Genomic DNA, 19,575 nt, shown 5'->3' on the forward strand with positions numbered 1-19,575 from the left:
GGGACCCTCCATAGGCCGTGGGTGTGGCCCTAAAAAGACCAAAAAAAAAAAAAAAGTTATGAATTTGGGAATGAACATCTCAGATGTGTCTCTTCAAGAGGCTCAGGAAACTGCCAGCTTTAGAAATTAGCATCCAGGTCTATGGGGAGCCCTCACCTAAGAAAACCTGGGCAAAGCCCTAAATTCTCTCTCCATGTCTCCTGCAGCTTCTCCTCCTGGGAGCTGTTGCAGAGAAGGCAGAACAGTACTCAAACCGGACCTTACCCTGTAAATTAGTCTCTTAGATCAGTGATGCAGAGTCCCCAAGCTGACAACCCTGTTCCAGAGAAGACGGCTTTCGGGGCTCAGGTATCCAGGACATTCTGAAATGTCCCCGAGCAGGACAGCTCATTCCTCTGCCCCCACCTCGCCTGGTCCAGCCATTAGATCGCCCACCTGCTGGCCCTTCTAGCAGCTCTGCTTCTGTCCCCACTGCTGCCAGGCGGAACTGGCCTTATCTGTACATTGGTGACTCATGCTTTCTGTACATTTCAATGTTTTATCCCTGTGGGGAAGATTCTGATAAGTACCTTCACTCTCACGACTCTTCATACCCCAGGCTTCCCTCTTAAGACTATTTCTAAGGCTCTTAAAGAAAACTGAACTTTTTTGGCAGTTGTAGTGCAGTGGTTGCAGGTGGGGGCAGGAAGTCTCAAGGATGGAGGGAAGGCTCTCATGATTAGCTGCCTAGAAAGAATATTCAAACCTTCTCTCTTCTGCTGGAGTGACCACCTGAGCACCTGGAATGTTCTAAGTGCTATATGATGTGTGAGAATTCTTGGCCTCTGAAAGTAGACAAATCAAAGGGAAATGACATTGAGTGCTTTTATTTTATTTATTTATTTTGTCTTCTGTCTTTTTTTAGGGCTGCACCCACGGCATATGGAGATTCCCAGGCTAGGGGTCTGATCGGAGCTGTAGCTGCCGGTCTACACCAGAGCCACAGCAATGCGGGATCTGAGCCGCGTCTGCAACCTACACCACAGCTCACGGCAATGCTGGATCCTTAACCCACTGAGCCAGGCCAGGGATCGAACCCGCAACCTCATGGTTCCTAGTCGGATTCGTTTCCACTGCCCCATGACGGGAACTCCCACTGGGTGACTTTTTATTCACACCACACCCAGACATGATGGTAACTCAGGACTGTTATTGTCTCTTTGGAGCCAACTCTCAATCAGGCCAAGGATGGCGTCCACATTGAGTCATAAAAGCTGCATGTGCATTCCAGTTCCAACACTAATGCCGTGTATGGCCACAGACACCTCCCTTGCCTTCTCTGGGTCTCAGTTCTCCCATCTGCAAGAGGGGGGATCACAGAGCACTATCCCTGCGGGTCCCACAGCTGTGAAGCGCTAGGTGAACCGGGGCACACGGACCTCCTCTCGCTGAACCACAGATTTCTCACGCGCAAAACGAGCGAAAGAAGCCCTGGCCACGTCACATGGTAATAACGAGGAGTAAAATCAAATGGCTTATGTGGCTCTGCAGGCAACCTCGGAGATAATGCATGTTGGCTTCCAGACCATAGCGATAAAGCAAATATCCCAAGAAAGTGAGTCACATGAATGTTTTTGCCTCCCAATGCACGTTACATTTACACTATACGGCAGTCTATTAAGTGTCCATAACATGATGTCGAAAAAAGCAAGGTACACGCCTTAATTCAAAAATACAATAGGGAGGGAGTTCCCTTTGCAGTGCAGGGGAAAGAAATCTGACTAATATCCATGAGGGTGCAGGTGTGATTTCTGGCCTCACTCAGTAGGTCGGGGATCCGGGGTGGCCATGAGCTGTCATGTAGGTTGCAGAGGCGACTCAGAACCCGCGTTGATGTGGCTGTGGCTATGGCTGTGGCTGTGTCGTGGGCCGGCAGCTGCACCTCCCCTGCGACCCCTAGCCTGGGAACTTCCATATGCCGCGGGTTCGGCCTTAAAAAAAGCAAAAAACTTTAAAAATTAAAAAACAAATTGAAAATAAAAAATGATAATACCATAGGGAGTTCCTGTTGTGGCTCAGTGGTAATGAACCCGACTAGTATGCATGAGAGCACAGGTTGGATCCCTGGCCTCACCCCGTGGGTTGGCGATCCAGCGTTGCCGTGAGCTGTGCTGTAGGTCACAGACACGGCTGGATCCCGTGTGGCTGTGGCTGTGGTGTAGGCCGGCAGCTGCAGCTCCCATTCAACCCCTAGCCTGGGAACCTCCATAGGCCTCAGGGCCAACCCCCCAAAAATAAATAAATAAATGCCGTAGCTAAAAACTGCCATTCATCCCCCTAGCCTTCAGCTAGGCACAATTTTGCAGGTAGAAGGTTTGACATATTTCGAGAACTATCACAATGTGACATAGAGACACAAGGCAAGCAAATGCGGAAATGCGGTTGGGAAAATGATGCCACGAAAGATGAGCTCAGTGCAGGGTTTCCAGCAACCTTCCATTCGTAAAACATGCAGCATCTCAAAGCGCGAGAAGGCAAAGTATAGACGCACTTTGTTAGAACTCAATGTCTATCGGCGATGAAATATTCCTGTAATGAGAACAAAGATCGGGCACGGCCTTGAGCTGTGACTAACTTCAGTGAAGGGGAGGGGGTTTTGTGGGGTTTGGGTTTGGTTTTGAGACGTACTCCTCCCATCTCCGGAACCCTATTTAAACCACCTTTAATTTTGGGGGGATTTTTTTTTTCTCTCCCACAGCAGATGGAGGTTCCCAGGCTAGGGGTCGAATCGGAGCTGCAGCTGCCAGCCTACACCACAGTCCCTCCAATGCAAGATCCGAGCTGTGTTTGCAACATATACCACAGCTCCCAGCAACATCGGATCCTTAACCCACTGAGCAGGGCCAGGGATCGAACCCACATCCTCATGGATACTAGTTGGATGGGTTTCCACTGCGCCACCATGAGAACTCCCGGGGGATTTTTTTTTTTTTTCTTAATTGTAGTATGAACCTTTAACACAAGATCTACCCCTTTCACTGTGTAAGTGTGTAATACAATATCGTTCACTACAGGCGTGATGTTATAGGTGAAATCTCTAGCATACGTTCATCTTGCACGACTCCATGCCCGCCTCCGCTTCCCGCCTCCAGCCCTGGGCAACCACCGCTCTACTTCTGCTTTTCTGAGTTTGCTCTAAAGAGGCTCCATGCAAGGGGAACCATGTGGTATTTGTCTCTCGGCGACGGGCTTATTTCACTCAACCTAATGTCCTCCAGACCCAACCAGATTGTCACATAGGGCAGAATTTCCTTCTTGTTTGCGGCGGAATGATATCCCATTGTACGTCTATACCACATTCTTTCTCCACTCATGCATTGATGGCCATTAGGTTATAGCCGCCTCTTGGTGATTGTGAATGCTGCTGCCATGAACGCAGGGATGGGGGGACAGCAGCGGGCTCACAGCGAACCCAGGAGCAGACCCTGGAGTGCACAGGAAATGTGAGTCACAGGAATGGCCCCAGAGATGAGTCCTACTGGGCTGTCCCCATGAGAGGAATGAAATCCATCTCGCCTGCCCTTGTGCCATTCAATCAAGATTCTAAGCCCAGAAAACAGAATCTAATTAACCAAGTTTAGGAGACCTGCCCACCCCCGACTCTCCTCCCTCAAAGGATTTGGCCCCTTCTACCTCCATAAAGAGGCAGCAGGTGCCTGAATTCACGCTCCTTTTGAGAACACATCTAGGGGTAGGTAGCTCCCTCTGAAAGGAAATCAAGGATCTATTAAGAAGGGAAATATGATTCTGTTCAGCCCCTACGTGTGAAATAACCACAGCCCAGAGATTACTTAGATGCTCAAATAATCACCACGTGTCATCCTCAGATAGGACCTTTTTTCCAGCCTTTTTGCCATTACAGGTTTCCCCACCTGCTGGAAAACAAGTAATCTGGGGAGACGGGTGGGTTTTGTTTTCTTTCCTCCATCTCCTCTCTCTTTTCTCCTCTTCCCCCTCCTCCTCTGCCCTTTGCTCCCTCTCCCCCAACTCCCTTCTGTGCGGTGAGGGGACGGGAGCAAAGTGAGCCTTAAAGCCCATTCAGCATTGTCATGGGTCTCTCCAAACCAGACAGAAAAGACTGTTCCCCTCCCGCTTCAACAACCGGGTCAATTACACCCACCCTCAACCTACCACGAGCGGGCGCACCCACGCACACACGGGTATACACATATGCATCTGTGTGTGCACACATAAACACACACGCACACGTATAAAGACATATACACAGGCAGTTCTCATCATGGCTCAGTGGCCATGAACCCAACTAGTATCCATGAGGATGCGGGTTCAATTCCTGGCCTTGCTCAGTGGCTTAAGGATCTGGCATTTATTTCCATGAGCTTTGGTATAGGTTGCAGGCACGGTTCAGATCCTGCGTTGCTGTGGCTGTAGCTCCGATTTGACCCCTCGCTTGGGAACGTCCAAATACCTGCAATGCAGCCTTAAAAAGACAAAAATATATATATACAACAGTTGTACAGATACATCACACAGGCATGTGCATGTGTACACAAAAAACATTCGGGTGCATACCCATGCACAAATACCCACACACACACACACACACACACACACACACACATACACACTCCCCAACCCTCACCTCCATTTTTCTCAGACCGTGGCCGTTTTTGCTTCACCTCCTCCATGGCCAACTTTCTCCACTTCTTGAGGAAACTTGTCCAGGTGCAGCTTGGATGATGGCTTTGCCCCCCAGACGGGGCTGTAGGGGAGAGAGAGGCGTGCCGTTGTGGAAGTTGTCTCTTCCTGCTCTGCGGCAGCCCCCGACCACTCAACAGGTCAATGACAAGCAACCGAAGACTTTATCCAAATTCTATGAGAATCAACGTGCACCTCAAAGACCTTAGTGCAAGGCGGTTACGAGCCACGCTGGATGGTCCTCGGCGGCTCGCCAAGATGCCCGCCACCATGAGCCAGGGCTGCGGCGTCGAACCAACACAGCTCAGAAAGGCGAGGCTACAGTTCTTATTGGAAAGAAGACAAGAGGCTTCAGACAAATTCCTAAGAGCTCTAGCTGAGCTGGCCAAGGTCAGTGGAGAACTGGGAGCATCGGGGGGAAACGCCAGGGACCCCTGTGACAGCCTCATAGCGGGGAGGATAGCTCTTCTTTCTGCAAGAGCCCCGAAGGCGGGATGTCTGAAGAACTGCAACACCCCAAGCCGGTGTTGGTTTCAACAACAGCTTGTAATTACTCGCAAGAAACATGACCCAGGATGCTTTTTCCCATATTTCACTCTAAGAATTTTCAAGCATACATAAAAATTGAAAGAGTTTCACAGTGAAAACTCATATGCCTGTGACCTAGATTCTACTATTAACAACTCCTTGCTTTGCCACATAGCCATCCATTCTTCTGTCTAGCCATCAATCCATTTCTTTTTTTTTTTTTTTTTTTAGGACTGCACCTGCAGTAGATGGAAGTTCCCAGGCTAGGGGTCAAATCAGTGCTCTATCCACCAGCTGCAGCCACAGCAATGCAGGAGCCGAGCCATGTCTGTGACCTACACCACAGCTCATGGCAACGCTGGATCCCTGACCCACTGAGTGAGCCAGGGATGGAACCCGCGTCCTCATGGAGGCTAGTCGGATTCATTTCCGATGTGCCGCAGTGGGAACTCCCAATCCATTTCACTTTTTGATGTGATTCACTCACAGTTAGTGGCATGCTGAGATACACGTCAGGTGAGAACTTCGGCATGCATGTGATCAACCAGAGTTCAGGGCTTGTTTGTGGTTCATGGGCAAGATGCTTTGGCATATTGGGGAAAAAAAAAAAAAAAAAAAAACGGGACTAGGGAAAAGGAGGGATGAATTGGTGAAGCACAGAATTTTTAGGGCAATAAAAATACACTTTATGATGCTACAGTGATCGATAGTGTCCTTACATATTTGTTCAAATCCATAGAATGTACAACCCCAAGAGGTTAACGTGAACTCTGAACTTGGGTAATAACAATGTATCCTGTTCATCAGTTGCAACAAATGTACCACTCTGGTGGGGGTTGCTGGTAATGTGCATGTGTGAGGGCAAAGGTCACATGGGCAATCTCTCTACCTTCCACTCAGTTTTGCTGTGAACCTAACACTGCTCTAAAAAATAACGTCTGGGTTGGTTTTTATTTTATTTTATTTTTTTAGTCCAGGTTTTAATGAAACAAATAATAGGAGTTCCCTTCGTGGCTCAGTGATTAACGAACCCAACTAGGATCCATGAGGATGCGGATTCGATCCCCGGCCTCGCTCAGTGGCTTAAGGATCCAGTGTGGCCATGAGGTGTGGTATTGGTCACAGATGTGGTTCGGATCCGGCGTTGCTGTGGCTGTGGTGTCAGCCGGCAGCCAGAGCTCTGATTCAGCTCCCAGCCTGGGAACCTGCATATACCAAGGTTGCGACCCTAAAAACCAAAAAAAAAAAAAAAAGTGAGGCAGAAGCAGAGAACAAATTACACTCTTATGGGAGGCAGGGGAATGGAGCAAGTCAGCGTGGTGGGCTGAGGATTCACCAAGCCCTCTTTCATCCAGGAAGAATCTCAGCCCATCATCACTGTGTGGGTTGCTCTCCCTATCGGTCGGTCTACTCACCCATCTCCCTGTGTCTCTCTCCACATCTTTGTCTCTGCCTCCCTGTCTCTCTTTTTATTTTCCTCTCAGTCTCTCCCTCTCTCCCTCCACACCCTCCCTCTGTGTCCACATGTGCCCCCCTCCCTCGCCCCTTCTTTCTCCCCCCCCCCCACATGCTCTGGCTCCTAACTTCCTGGAGGTCATCCATTCTGCCACCACCACCAAGTTCAACCCAACATCATCTCTCGCATGTCTAGCTTGACAGCCTCATAACTTGTCTTTCCTCTTCCTCCACCTCCCTGACAAAGCAAATGTTTTAAAATGCAACTCGCACCATGGCACGCCCCTGCTTAAAACCAAGGATAAAGACCAAACCCCTCACCGCAGCCACCAAGGCCCTCTGCACCCAGCGCCACACACCCTCCACTCACTGCATCCAGTCTCCCTGGGCTTCTGGTCCCCCAAAGAGTCCTTCTCATTCCCACCCCAGGGCCTTTGCACCTGCTCTTTTTTTCTCCCTGAAATGCTCTCCTCACTGCCAGCCCCATATCCCTTCCCTAATTAACTATTATTCATCACTCACATCTCATCTCAGGTCCAAATATTGCTTCCTCAGAAAAGACTTCCCTGATTGCCAGACCACATCCAATATCACTGGTATGTCTTCTCAGATTTCTTTACTTTTTCTTTAAAGCACTCATCCAGGTTTATAATTGTGTGTGTGTGTGTGTGTGTGTTTATGGTATCAGATGGATTTATTCATGCCTACCTCTTGCACTTCTTAGATCCAGGAAAGCAGAGACAGCCTTTTCATAACAACTGTACACCCTGAACTCTGGACAGTGGCTGATACACCCTTCTAGTTTGCTACAGGCCCTACCTCTCCCTATTGCCTTCCCATCACTGAGGGAAATGTAAGTAAAAATGCATTATATTTGTGCTGCTGTTTTTCTTAAAGAATTATTCCTTCATGGGGAACAGCCTTTCTTTATAGACGTGAAGAATATACAATAGTTCTGCCTCACTCGTGTTTATTACCTGCCCAGGCTTATAGGCATTTGAGTCTGCAACTCCCTCCCCTAATAGTCTCTATATATTCCCGTTTTATGTATTTATTTATTCAAGATTTCTTTCTTGACATCCCCCACACCCTGTTCGTGGCACTGAGGATACAGCAGAGGACAAAGCAGATAAAGTCCCCACTCAAGTGTCTCATGGAGCCCACATTACATTGTGTGACAGTTTTTTGTGGTACACCTGTCCTTCCACTGACCCGAGCTCCATCCGTGGTTACAGCACAGGCTCTGAAGCCAGACCGCTGGGAGCTAATCCCAGCCAGGTGGCCTTGGCAAATTCTTGGTGTCTTGGTTTTCTCACAGGTGCAATGGGCTAACAGTTGTACCTCCCTTCCGGTGTTACCATGAGGATAAAATGAGTTAATGATATCGCTTATATCTGGGATCTAATACACAGCACAAATGAACCTTCCCACAGAAGAGAAACCCACGGACTTGGAGAACAGACTTGGGGTGGCCGAGGGGGAGGGGGAGGGAATGGGATGGACTGGGAGTCTGGGGTTAATAGGTACAAACTATTGCATTTGCAATGCATGAGCAATGAGATCCTGCCATATAGCGCAGGGAACTATATCTAGTCACTTAGGATGGAATATGATGGAGGATAATGTGAGAAAAAATGTGTGTGTGTGTGTGTGTGTGTGTGTGTGTGTGTGAGACTGGGTCACTTTGCTGTTTAGGAGGAATTGACAGAACACTGTAAACCAACTAAAATGGAAAAAATAAGAATCATTAATTTAAAAAAATGAGATAGGATATAGTTGTCTCATCCCCCCCCCCACATAAATATTAACTCTTATTACTCACTTAATTAACCCTAAGCAGGACCAGCTTCGGGGCATGTGGTCTGTGCCGTCTCATTTAGAAGGGCTCCATGTTCGGTTTCACGTTCTGCTGTGGCTGCCTTGAAATTCTTCATTTTTGAACAAGGGACCCCATATTTTCATTTTTGCCTCGGGCCCTGCAATTATGTGACCAGTCCTGAAGAACGCACATCAAATGTCTAGTGAAAGTCTGTTGACAGATGAACAAATGAATGAACAAATTTGACAGATGAACAAATTTCACCAACCACAGTTGCCGGCTCACACCTGCCATTGCCTCACAGAGCCAGCCAAGTGGGTCAGCGCTTGAACAAATTTAAACAGATTTTGTTGGTGACTCATTGTGTCCCTCCCACAGGACCAAGAACACCCAAAGCCTGACCTAGGCCCTTAAAGTTCTTCTCATCCAACCCATCCATTTCCCAGGAAACTTGGACTAGACAAGCTGTCAAGACAGAGCAGCAGGGAACCCAGCCCAATCCCCTGTGCTCCAGAATTGCAGTCTGCACTGTCTCCACTGCTCCACACTCTCTCTGCCTGCTCAGCATCCCTAGAACTGGGCATGCCCGTTTCCTTCATCCCCATTTTACAGATGGAGAAATGGAGGCTCAGAAACAAGGTCCGTTAGGATTGTCCATGCAACCCACTTCCTCTGCCCAGTCAAATTTCTAGGTTTATAGTCTCTAACTAGAGCCCCATGATCAAATCATAAAATCATTTTTAGAGGAGCAGTCACATATGATAATTACACACTAAATCTGAGCTTGCACCCTACCTCAACCCCAACAGCACCCCATGTTCTGATCGAATCCACAAAGGCAAAGATAAACTCGTTTCTCCATGCCCTGCACACACTAGGTCAGGGGTGCTGGGGCCCTCCATCTTTCAATGTTTGTTGAGAATCTGCAAAATGCAAGCAGTGTCTAGAAGCTGGACATGCAACCATTAAAAAAAAACAAGACAAAAAACACAGACTAAAGGCTTTGCCTGCCCCAAGAGGGGAAAGAGACATGAAACAAACTAAACAAATTGTATATGGTATGTTGATGGTGCTAAGCTTATAGAATAAAAGTAAACAGGCAAGGCAGAGGAACTGAGCATTTTTGGACAGTGGTTGGGTGAAGATTTCAATTTTAAATAGGATTGTCAGAGAAAGCTTTAATGAGAAAGAGGCACATGGAGTTCCCACTGTGGCTCAGCAGGTTAAGGACACAACATTGTCTCTGTGAGGATGTAGGTTCGATTCCTGGCCTTGCTCAGTGAATCAAGGCCCCGACCTTGCTGCAAGGTGCAGATGCAGCTTGGATCGGGTGTTGCTGTGGCTGTGAAGTAGGCCTCGGCTGCAGCTCTGGTTTGACCCCTGGCTGGGGAACTTCCACCTGTTGCAGGTGCAACTGTAAAAAGAAAAAAAGAAAGAGACATATAAGTAAAGACCTGAAGAAGGCAAAGAAGCAGGTTAACACAGCTTTCTGGAGAAAGAGCACTCCAGGGAGAGGGACGAGCCAGTGCAAAAGCTCTGAGGCATAAGTCACTGTTCACAAGGTAAGGAGATCTCTGAATAGACTGGGACACATGCCTGTCCCCAGCCCCAGGTTTTCCAATTCATTTAGTTGCCTGCAGACAGATCCAATCTATAGGTGGGGTTTTTTTGAGGGGGTTTTGTTTGCTTTTTGGGGGGTCTTTTTAGGGCCGCACCGGTGGCGTATGGAAGTTCCAAGACTAGGGGTTGAATCTGAGCTATAGCCGCAGGCCTAGGCCACAGCCACAGCAACGCCAGATCCAAACCACATCTGCAACCTACACTGCAGCTCACTGCAACACCAGATCTTTAAGCCACTGAGCGAGGCCAGGGATCAAACTCGAGTCGTTATGGATACTAGTCGAATTCGTTACCAATGAGCCTCAACAGGAAATTCTATAGGTTCCTGAATAATTATTACTTGAGCCTCTATGATAGTATTCCTTTATTTATCAATACACGAGGGATCTGTTTGGGGTAATCACTTCTGAATGGAGCATTCAGAAGTTCTCTTGGTGACTCAGTGGTTAACAAACCTGACTAGCATCCATGAGGACAAGGGTTCGATCCCTAGCCTCGCTCAGTGGGTTAAGGATCTGGCATTGCCATGAGCCGTGATGTAGGTTGCAGACGCTGCTCAGATCCCCTGTTGCTGTGGCTGTGGCATAGGCCAGAGGCTATAGCTCCGAATGAACCCCTAGCCTGGGAACCTCCATATGCCGCTGGTGCGGCCCTAAAAGACAAAAAAAAAGGCACACACACACAAAATGGAGCATTCACAGCAAAAATTCAATGTCTAACTTGGCTTGAGATAGCAGACCTAGCCTGATGTGACTCAGTAATAATCTGTCCCTCCCTGTTCACCACAGACCTACCCACAACCAGCAGATCCCTCCCTCTGATGGCCCAGCCTGGAATGCACTGGAGTTTGCCCATCCTCAGTTCCTGCCTTGGGGAGCCTCTACCAAAGATGGGAACTGCACTCAGACCTCTTGCTAGGAAAGAGAGACAAGACTGTCCTCAATCCTGGAAGAGGCTGGAGAAAACTCACCCAGTTCCTTTCCCCTACAATGGATATTGGGGGTGCAGGGAAGTGAGACTGTGGTGGGGGGAGAAGAGGGGTCTTAGGCTTTTCTGAGTATCTCATATGCTGCTGCACAAGCAGCTGCTCAGCCTCACCTCTCCTCGGAACTTCTACCAAATCATTAACTCTCTCCCATGCCCTGTCTTGAGCCCCAGACAGACTTCTCTCTCTCCCCACTTCTGCACTGGCCCCAGAAGAGCTTCATGGGAAACTCCCCATCTGCCTACGCTGAAAAGAAGCCCATTCACCCCAACTCTGCAAGATCGCCTACTCACATGCTTTACCTCTCTGATCCTTCACTCGGCCTTCAAACACTAGATCACCAAGCCCCAGATGGCTCCCACGAGGGTTCGTGTGCATTTGGTAGCCCCATGAGTGCGGTCTCTGTGCATATTGATGAGGGCGCCCCTGCGTTTTCACGCATCTAGAGGTGGGATGAGAGGCCCTCGCACAGCGAGAGTGTGTGAGTGCGCCCGCGTGACGGGCTATCGAGTCTCTGCGAGGGTGGATGAGTGTGTCTGAGTGGCTGCAACGTCCTTATCCCTTCCGTGTGGAGGGCTCCTGCTCCCCGGTCCGCATCCCATTCAAAGACACTCAGCTCAGGGACAGTCCACCTCAGGCCTCCTCCAGAGCCAGCACAGGCTCTCAGACACACACGCGCTGCCTTTCAAGCTCAGCTCCTCTTGTCCAGGAGAATCGACAACCCTAGAGCATCCCCCCTCACACAGTCTCCTCTTCCTGCCCCCTGCCCCTGAATGAAGAACCCTTTCTATGGAGATGGACTCGCTGGCGAGCTGGGGAAGAGACGTGGCTGGGAGGAAAGTCGAGAAAGGCAAACTGAGGACACTCCAGAGGAGTACGGAGCCTTGCGGGAGAAGCAGGTTCCACCCACACCACGCCCCTCCCCGGGGCGGTGGAGATGGGGTAGCCTGTTCCCACCTCGTCTTCCTCTGGGGTTTCCAGGTCTAACTCCATCTCCTCTCCAGAAACTGGATCCGCGAGGAGCCGCCGGGACCTCCTCCTCCCCAGCATCCCCACTCCTCCCTCCAGCGCTTCCAGGCCGTTGCTGATTGGCTGCGGGGAGCGGCGTCCCAGCCCCCCGGCTCCGAGGCGGGAGCCGAGCGGGTCCGCGGTGGGAGACGCACAAGCGGGCGCCGGGAGCCCCTCCCGAGTGCCTGCGCCCAGCGCCCTGCGGGAGGGCTGAGCCGGGACGCCAGAGCCGGGACGCCAGGCGGGCAGGTGCGGAGGGAGCAGAGGAGACCACGGCCGAGGGTAGAAGCAAGTCCTGCGGGGAGAGAGGCGCTGCTGCTCCAGCTGCTGCCTTGGCCGCCGCCGCCACCAAGCCGGCGTCCAGAGAGCGGGGCTGGCAGGCCGGGCGCCAAGAGGAGGGGAGCGAGGGGCGCGCCCATGGAGCACACGCACGCCCACCTCGTAGCCAACAGCTCGCTGTCCTGGTCCCCCGGCTCCGCCTGCGGCTTGGGCTTCGTGCCCATAGTCTACTACAGCCTCTTGCTGTGCCTCGGTTTACCAGGTGAGAGGCTTAGGGGAGAGGGAGGGAAGCCAGGAGCCCCGAGGGCGGGGCGACCCTGACCAGGACCCCCAGGCCTAGCCACCTTCCGGGTGTCATCCCTGGCGCCCCCTCTGAAAAAGTTTACGCCTTAAGGGCAACTGCGGACGTTTCCAGACTCGGGGCGGGGCGGGGGGGGGTGGGGGGAGGAAGTTGCGGTGGCCTGGCGGGGACCCTGCGTGTGTGCGTCTCGCCAGTGTGCGCGTTAGGCGATGGGCAGGGTGCGAGGGGAGTGGTGTGAGTGCTCGGGATTCGAGTGTGTCGGTGTGCATCTGTGCGCGCGTCTGAAGCGATCGGCGTCCGTGAGGGGGTCCAGGGAGGGCTGGGTGACTTGACTGCAAGTCCGGGCAGATGGCTTTGTGCCTCCCCCGCCCCCCATCCCTCCCTACGTCCACCCAGACTGGGGGCACCTCTGCCTCTCAGCGTATCACCCGCAGAGACCCTGATGCTGGGCACTCTCTTGCTCCGGGGAAAGAGATGGAGAAAGGGATGAGCCCCCGCTGCCATCCTGAGGGAGGACCGCGTCTCCAGGCTGGCTAGGAAGTCCGGGTGGCTCGGAGACCATACCCTGGACAGGGCAGGTGCAGAGACACACAAGGCGGGCTGCTGAGGCCGCTACCTCGTTTGTGGGGGGGTGGGTCACAGTCTCCTTGAAGACCTGCTTCACCCCTTGGCTTTGCCTCCCAGTCCGCCCATCCCGGGCAGCTCAAGGCTACTGCAGATGTCTGGCGGGTCCCACATCCTAGCCTCCTGTCCAAAGTGTTGCTGAGACTCGTACTGAATTCCTGAAGAGAGCTGAGCTGCTGGGGGTGGGGAGGGAGGGGATGAGGTGCTTGCCGGGGGAGGGGGGCGTCGAGTGAGAGAGAGGGAGGGAGGGGATTCCTAAGGCTCCACTCATAGATGAAGGTCTCTCAGGCAGAAAGATTCCTAAAGATCACTTGCAAGCCAATGAGAGAGAGGGACAGAAACAAACAAACAAAAATCCAATGCAACCCACAGCCTAGAATCACAGCATCATCAACCCGGCCGTCTTCAGCATCCTCGGATCCTCAGAACGTGGGAGCTGGATTTGTGAGAACTCTGCTGAAATTTCCTTCCCAAAACATTCGACTTGGTAGCCATGGCCTCTGATAAGGTTGTTGCAATAAATCCCCCCTCCCAAATTTGGAAGATAGGAGAAAGTAGAAGTTGGCGAAGGCTGAGCCTCTCCCCCCCAGTGAGTGACGAGGCTTTTATTACTAACTAATCGCTCGAGCTGCCCTGGCAGAGGCGCGAGCCCGATTGGCCCTGCTGGAGCGGCGGCACGTGTCCTGTAATTACCTCGAGCTGGAATTGATTTCGGTCCAGTTCCCACCTCCCCCCAGTGGCCCTTCTGAGCCTCTCCAGAGCTCTCCTCTGGGGCGTGTTTGTCAGAAGGCAGGTTAGTGGTGACGCTGGCTGACCTGGGTCCCTTTTCCCTTCAGCCTTCATATCAGAGGGTATCTGACCCCAGCCTTCACCCATCCATCCCCTCTGCAGACTGCAGCAGCCCCTCGCTCAGGCTTTTCTCCTAAAAGCCCTTCAAGGAGGGACCAAAACAGAAAGACAGGGAGAGGGTCCAGGGGTCCAGAGCAGGGATGTGAGAATGGGGAGGACAAGGGAAACTCAAAAATCTCAAGGTGGGTGTCAAGGGACCACATATCTTTACAGCTTAGTTCCCATTCCAGCCAGGACCTTCCGGAACCATCGGGACTGGCACCTACGACAGGCATGAGCTCCTTAAGGCTGAGCCCAGGGCTTGGAGACTTAAAAGAGTGAGGATTTGGGACTAGAACTTGGAGGGCATGGATGTGCTCATGTATTCAGAGTGATGACCAGCTCCTGTGTGCCAAGGGCTCAGGAGGTGCCAAAGGCACTGAGAGACCCACAAAGTCCAGTCCCTGAGGTCCAGAAGCTCATCAATGAAGCTTGAGATGGATGTGGGAGGATGAAATGCTGGAGAAGAATGACTGGAGAGGCCAGGCTGGCAGGAAGAGGATGCGCTGATAACAGTTTTGTTAATGGCTTGCAAGGTGGCTCAAAGGTGAAATCCTTAAGTCATCCTCTTAACATCCTAAGGGCAGGCAAGTAGGTCCTAGTGACCAGGAATGCAGACCCCAGAATGAAACAGAGCTGGGTGTTCGTTCAGTCTCCACATCTGTGAAACAGACACTCTGAGTTCCTAGCCCTGGAATTGGGGTGAGAGGTAAAGATGTCGGTGGAGATGATGGTGAAAGTTGAGCGCTCAGCTCAGTGCCTGACCCGCCACGCATTGATTGCTGCTGGGCCGCTGCCGTTGTGGTTCTCGGGAAGCCCATTTTGGTGGAAGGAGGAAGGAGGGGCTCTTCAGCCCTGCCTGCAGCCAGAGAAGGGACTGAGAGGCTGTGCCAAGAGGGCATTCTGCTCAGTGCCTCGGGGCCACGTGCCTCCCTGGGAGCACAGGAGCAGGCTACAGCATTCCCTGCCCTGCCCACAGCCCCCAGCAATCAGCAAACCCTCTCCCTGCTGCCTTGGACGGGGAAGCACAGCTATGCTGGGTGTGAAGTGACAGACCGCAGAGCTTGATAATATTGTTGAAAACTGAGACTTTAATTGAATCGCTTTTCCTGGCAGTGGACTCACCCCAACTCTGGGCTCTCACTGCAGTGGTCGGACCCTGAAAGGAGGGATGGGGAGTGGCTGAGTGTTACTAGAGGAAAGGCAGGCTTTTTCTTAGCACCTTTAGCCTCTGGATTCCGAGGAAGAGCTTGGGAAAGGCCACCTGGTCCAATCCCCTGGCTCTAGGAATTGCCCCAGTCTAATACAACTGGTCAGGTGTGGGGTCCAGGGCGTTCTACTGTGACATATAGGCAGAGCGCTGCCACTTAAGAATTCTTACTCTCAAAGTGCTGTTGTGGCTCAGCAGGTGAAGGGCCCAGCATCTCTGTGAGGTGTGGGTTCGATCTCTGGCCTCACTCCGTGGCTTAAGGATCCTGCATGGCTGCAAGCTGCGGTGTGGGTTGCAGATGCAGCTCAGATCCCTGGTTGCCATGGCCATGACGTGGGCCACAGCTGCAGCTCCAATTCAGCCCTGAGCCTGGGAACTTCCATATGCTGCAGGTGCGGCTATAAAAAAAAAAGAAGAAGAAGAAGAAGAAAGAAAGAAAAGGAAAAAAGGAAAGAAGGAGAAGAGGGAGGGAGGAAGAAAAGAATCTTGCTCTCTTTAACAATTTTCCCACCCATAAACTGGGGTGACTGGTTTCAAGGATATGAAGATAATCTATGTTAATATGGTTTAGCACAGAGCCTGGACAGAGGAGGACATGGTCACTCAGTGCCCCCTCCACACCGGATCTTTTCCTCTATTAAATGCTTGTGCTATTGTACTGAATCCCTGCCACAGCTCCGGGATCTGTGCGGGGCCCGAACACATCTCACAGAGAAACAAACGGAGATTCAGAGAAACGGAGCATCTCATTTGCAGTCACACAGTCCAACCAGCGTGCAAACACCTGCTCTTCCCATTGCATCCAGTGCCTTCATTACCACGGGGAAGTTCTTTGAACTAACTTCAGTCCTCCGTGCTGTGTGCTCAGTGGAGAAAATTGGTGTCCCAGCTGTTCCTAAAACTCCAGCTCTTTCCTCCTCCTTTTTACATAAGCAAGACGTTTCTGATTTTTCAAAGCACACGCAATAAGCCAACAAGGTGGGTGTTGGGGACACTGATTGGGCCAGCTGGGACAACACCGTGCCAAGCAGAAGACAGAGCAGGAGCAAAAGATGAACCTGAGTGCCTGGGGAGGAGGAGGGGAGGGAGGATGGGTGAGCCCACCTGATACAGAAGGAGCAGTGCACAATTAAACTGAGATTTGAAAGATATTTGTTGAAAAGTTTACCATCTAAAAAGGCACCGCAGGTGTTCAGGGAGACCAAGTGAGGAAGATGAAGGCTGAAACCACAGGCCGCTCAGCAGAAGGGAGGGTTTCCACCACTGCCACGGGAGGATGACAATGCCTGCCTCCGAGGGTGGGTACAAGATAAAAGGAATTGATGAGTCTGTAGCCTGGCAGGTAGTAGGTGCTTTGACAGGTGCTGGTTACTGTTGTTAATCGCAGGTGGAAAAAATGGCTAAGATGGTTCCAGATGTGTTCTCTTTCACCCGTACACGTCTTTAGAGAAAATGCAGTAAACAGATTTAGACGACAAAGTCTGGAGCTGGGCTTCTGGAGTTTGAGTCTTGGCTTTGCTGCTTAGAAGCTGTGTGACTTTAGGCAAGTGGCTTTAGGAGTTCCCATCGTGACTCCACAGTTAACCAACCCCACTAGCATCCATGAGGACATGGGTTCGATCCCTGGCCTTGCTCAGTGGGTTAAGGATCTAGCATTGCCCGTGAGCTGTGGTGACCCCTAGCCCAGGAACCTCCATGTGCCTTGGCTGTGACCCTAAAAAGACAAAAAAAGGGGGGGGAAATTTGATAGGCAAGTGGTTTTAACCTCTCTGTGTCTCAGTTTCCCCATTTATAGAGTGAGGATGATGATAATAAGGGTACATATAGGGTCACTGTAAGGACTAAATAACATAAGCACTTCACACAATACCTGGCACACAGTGAGCACTCGAAAGTCATTTTTTTCATCATTTAAAAATTAGGGAAATCAAGAGACACTTCCCAACTTCTTTTATGATATCAGCTTTACCCTAATAGCAAAACTAGACAAAGGCATTATAAGAAAACTACTAACCAATTGTCCTCATGAACATAGGCATACAAATGCTCACCAAAACATTAGAAATCTCATACCACAAAATATAAGGGTAACACATCAAGCCCAAGCTGGATTTATCCCAGGAACTCAAGGCTAGCTCAACATTTGAAAATCATGCACCATATTAACCAGGTGATTCACCATATTAACAGACTAAAAAGGAAAATCTGTATAATCATCCCAATAGAGGCAGAAAATGTATTTGACAAAATGCAATGCCCACCCATTTGATAAAAACTTACCAAATGAGGAACAGAGAGAGAACTGCTTTAACCTGATAGATGGCATCTATAAAAAACCTACAGCTGGTATCACATTTAATGATGAAAAAATGGAATACTTTCCCCCTAAGATTTGGAGTAAGGCAAGAATGCTCTCACCACTCTTATTCAGATCATACTGGACGTTCTAAACAGAGCAATAAGGCAAGAAAAAGAAATAAAAGGGATACAGGAAGGAAGAAATTAAATTGTTTCTATTCACAGAAAATGTAATCACCTTCACAGAAAATCACAAGGACTCTACCAAAAAAGCTCCTAAGAACAAAAACATGTGAGTTCGGCATGTTTGCACGATGTTAATATGCAAAAACCCTATTGTATTTCTACATCTTAGCAGTGAACAACTTGAAATTAAAAATTGGGGAGTTCCCATCGTGGCGCAGTGGTTAACAAATCCAACTAGGAACCATGAGGTTGCGGGTTCGGTCCCTGCCCTTGCTCAGTGGGTTAACGATCCAGCGTTGCTGTGAGCTGTGGTGTAGGTTGCAGACACCGCTCGGATCCTGCGTTGCTGTGGCTCTGGCGTAGGCCGGCAGCTGCAGCTCTGATTAGACCTCTGGCTTGGGAACCTCCATATGCCGCAGGAGCGGCCCAAGAAATAGCAAAAAAAAGACAAAAAAGAAAAAAAATTGGGATCTCAGGAGTTCCCGTCATGGAGCAGTGGTTAACGAATCCAACTAGGAACCATGAGGTTGTGGGTTCGGTCCCTGCCCTTGCTCAGTGGGTTAAGGATCCAGCGTTGCCATGAGCTGTGGTGTGTGTTGCAGATGTGGTTCAGATCTGGCATTGCTGTGGTTGTGGTATAGGCTGGCGGCTACAGCGCCGATTCGACCCCAGCCTGGGAACCTCCATATGCCGCAGGTATGGCCCTAAAAAGACAAAAGACAAAAAAAATTGGGATCTTTTTAAAAAAAATGGGCTGCTCAGTGGGTTAAAGATCCAGCACTGCCACAGCTGTGGCATAGGTCATACCTGCAGCTCAGATTCAATCCCTGACCCAGGAACTTCCATATGTCACAGGGGCTGCTGAAAAAGAAAAAAAATTTGATTTCCAAGTTCTCTGAAAAAACTAGAACTGACAACATTAGTCTTATATACCAGAAAGTAACAATCGGCTGGAACTAAGGAACAAGCCATGTGCGCGTGTGTGTGTGTATGTGTGTGCATGCACACTAAATAGGTACTGACATTCCTATTACTCAAAAACTTAAAAATGTAAAAAGTCACACATTGCAGAGGGTCCCTCTCATTCCATTCCCCTGTTCACCAATTCCCAAATCCGCCCCATCATCACCACTGCTAGAAGTAACTGCCACATTGGTATCTTAGTGTCCTATTTATTTTATCAGCATGTCACAATACATACTCAAGTAAAAGTGGATAGAGGAGATCAAGTCTCTTTTTTTTTTTTCCTCCCTCCAAAATGGGTGCATTATACACACAGTCTTCCATCTTACTGTTTTTCACTTAATATGTTAATCATCCATAACCGTATGTATGAAGCTTTTTCATTCTTTTACAAAGCTGTATAGTATTCCATAGTATCCTTGTACCATAATATCATTTAATGGCTGCCCCTTTCAGCAGCACTCACACACCCCCATTTGGGACAGTACTTATGTGGTGCAACTAATTCTCTCCTGTCATCTGACTGGCCCCTCTTAAGGCACATTTGGTCTTGATAGCCTTGTTAAAACAGTGGGAGAAAAGGCACTGCTTGAGAAGTCCGGAATTCCAGGCTTGGTTCAGGTAATAAATAACTCACTGTGTGACCTTGGACAAGTCACTCTTCATGGGTCTGCCATAGACCCAGGAGAGCCAGTCTCCACTTATGTGGCCCA

The 19,575-nt window shown here is 50.2% G+C and overlaps 1 protein-coding gene across 1 annotated transcript in view; it reads left to right on the forward strand.

Moving 5' to 3' along the window:
- The first annotated feature begins 12,390 nt into the window (after positions 1–12,390).
- Positions 12,391–19,575, forward strand: part of GPR139 (G protein-coupled receptor 139) — a 43,180-nt gene continuing 35,995 nt past the window's right edge. Inside the window, exon 1 of the mRNA XM_047779148.1 lies at positions 12,391–12,654. Coding sequence (XP_047635104.1) covers positions 12,531–12,654 — 124 coding nt within the window. The 5' untranslated portion in view covers positions 12,391–12,530. The remainder of the gene's footprint in view (positions 12,655–19,575) is intronic.

Source organism: Phacochoerus africanus, chromosome 5 (assembly GCF_016906955.1).
Source record: "Phacochoerus africanus isolate WHEZ1 chromosome 5, ROS_Pafr_v1, whole genome shotgun sequence".
Classification (NCBI taxonomy): domain Eukaryota; kingdom Metazoa; phylum Chordata; class Mammalia; order Artiodactyla; family Suidae; genus Phacochoerus; species Phacochoerus africanus.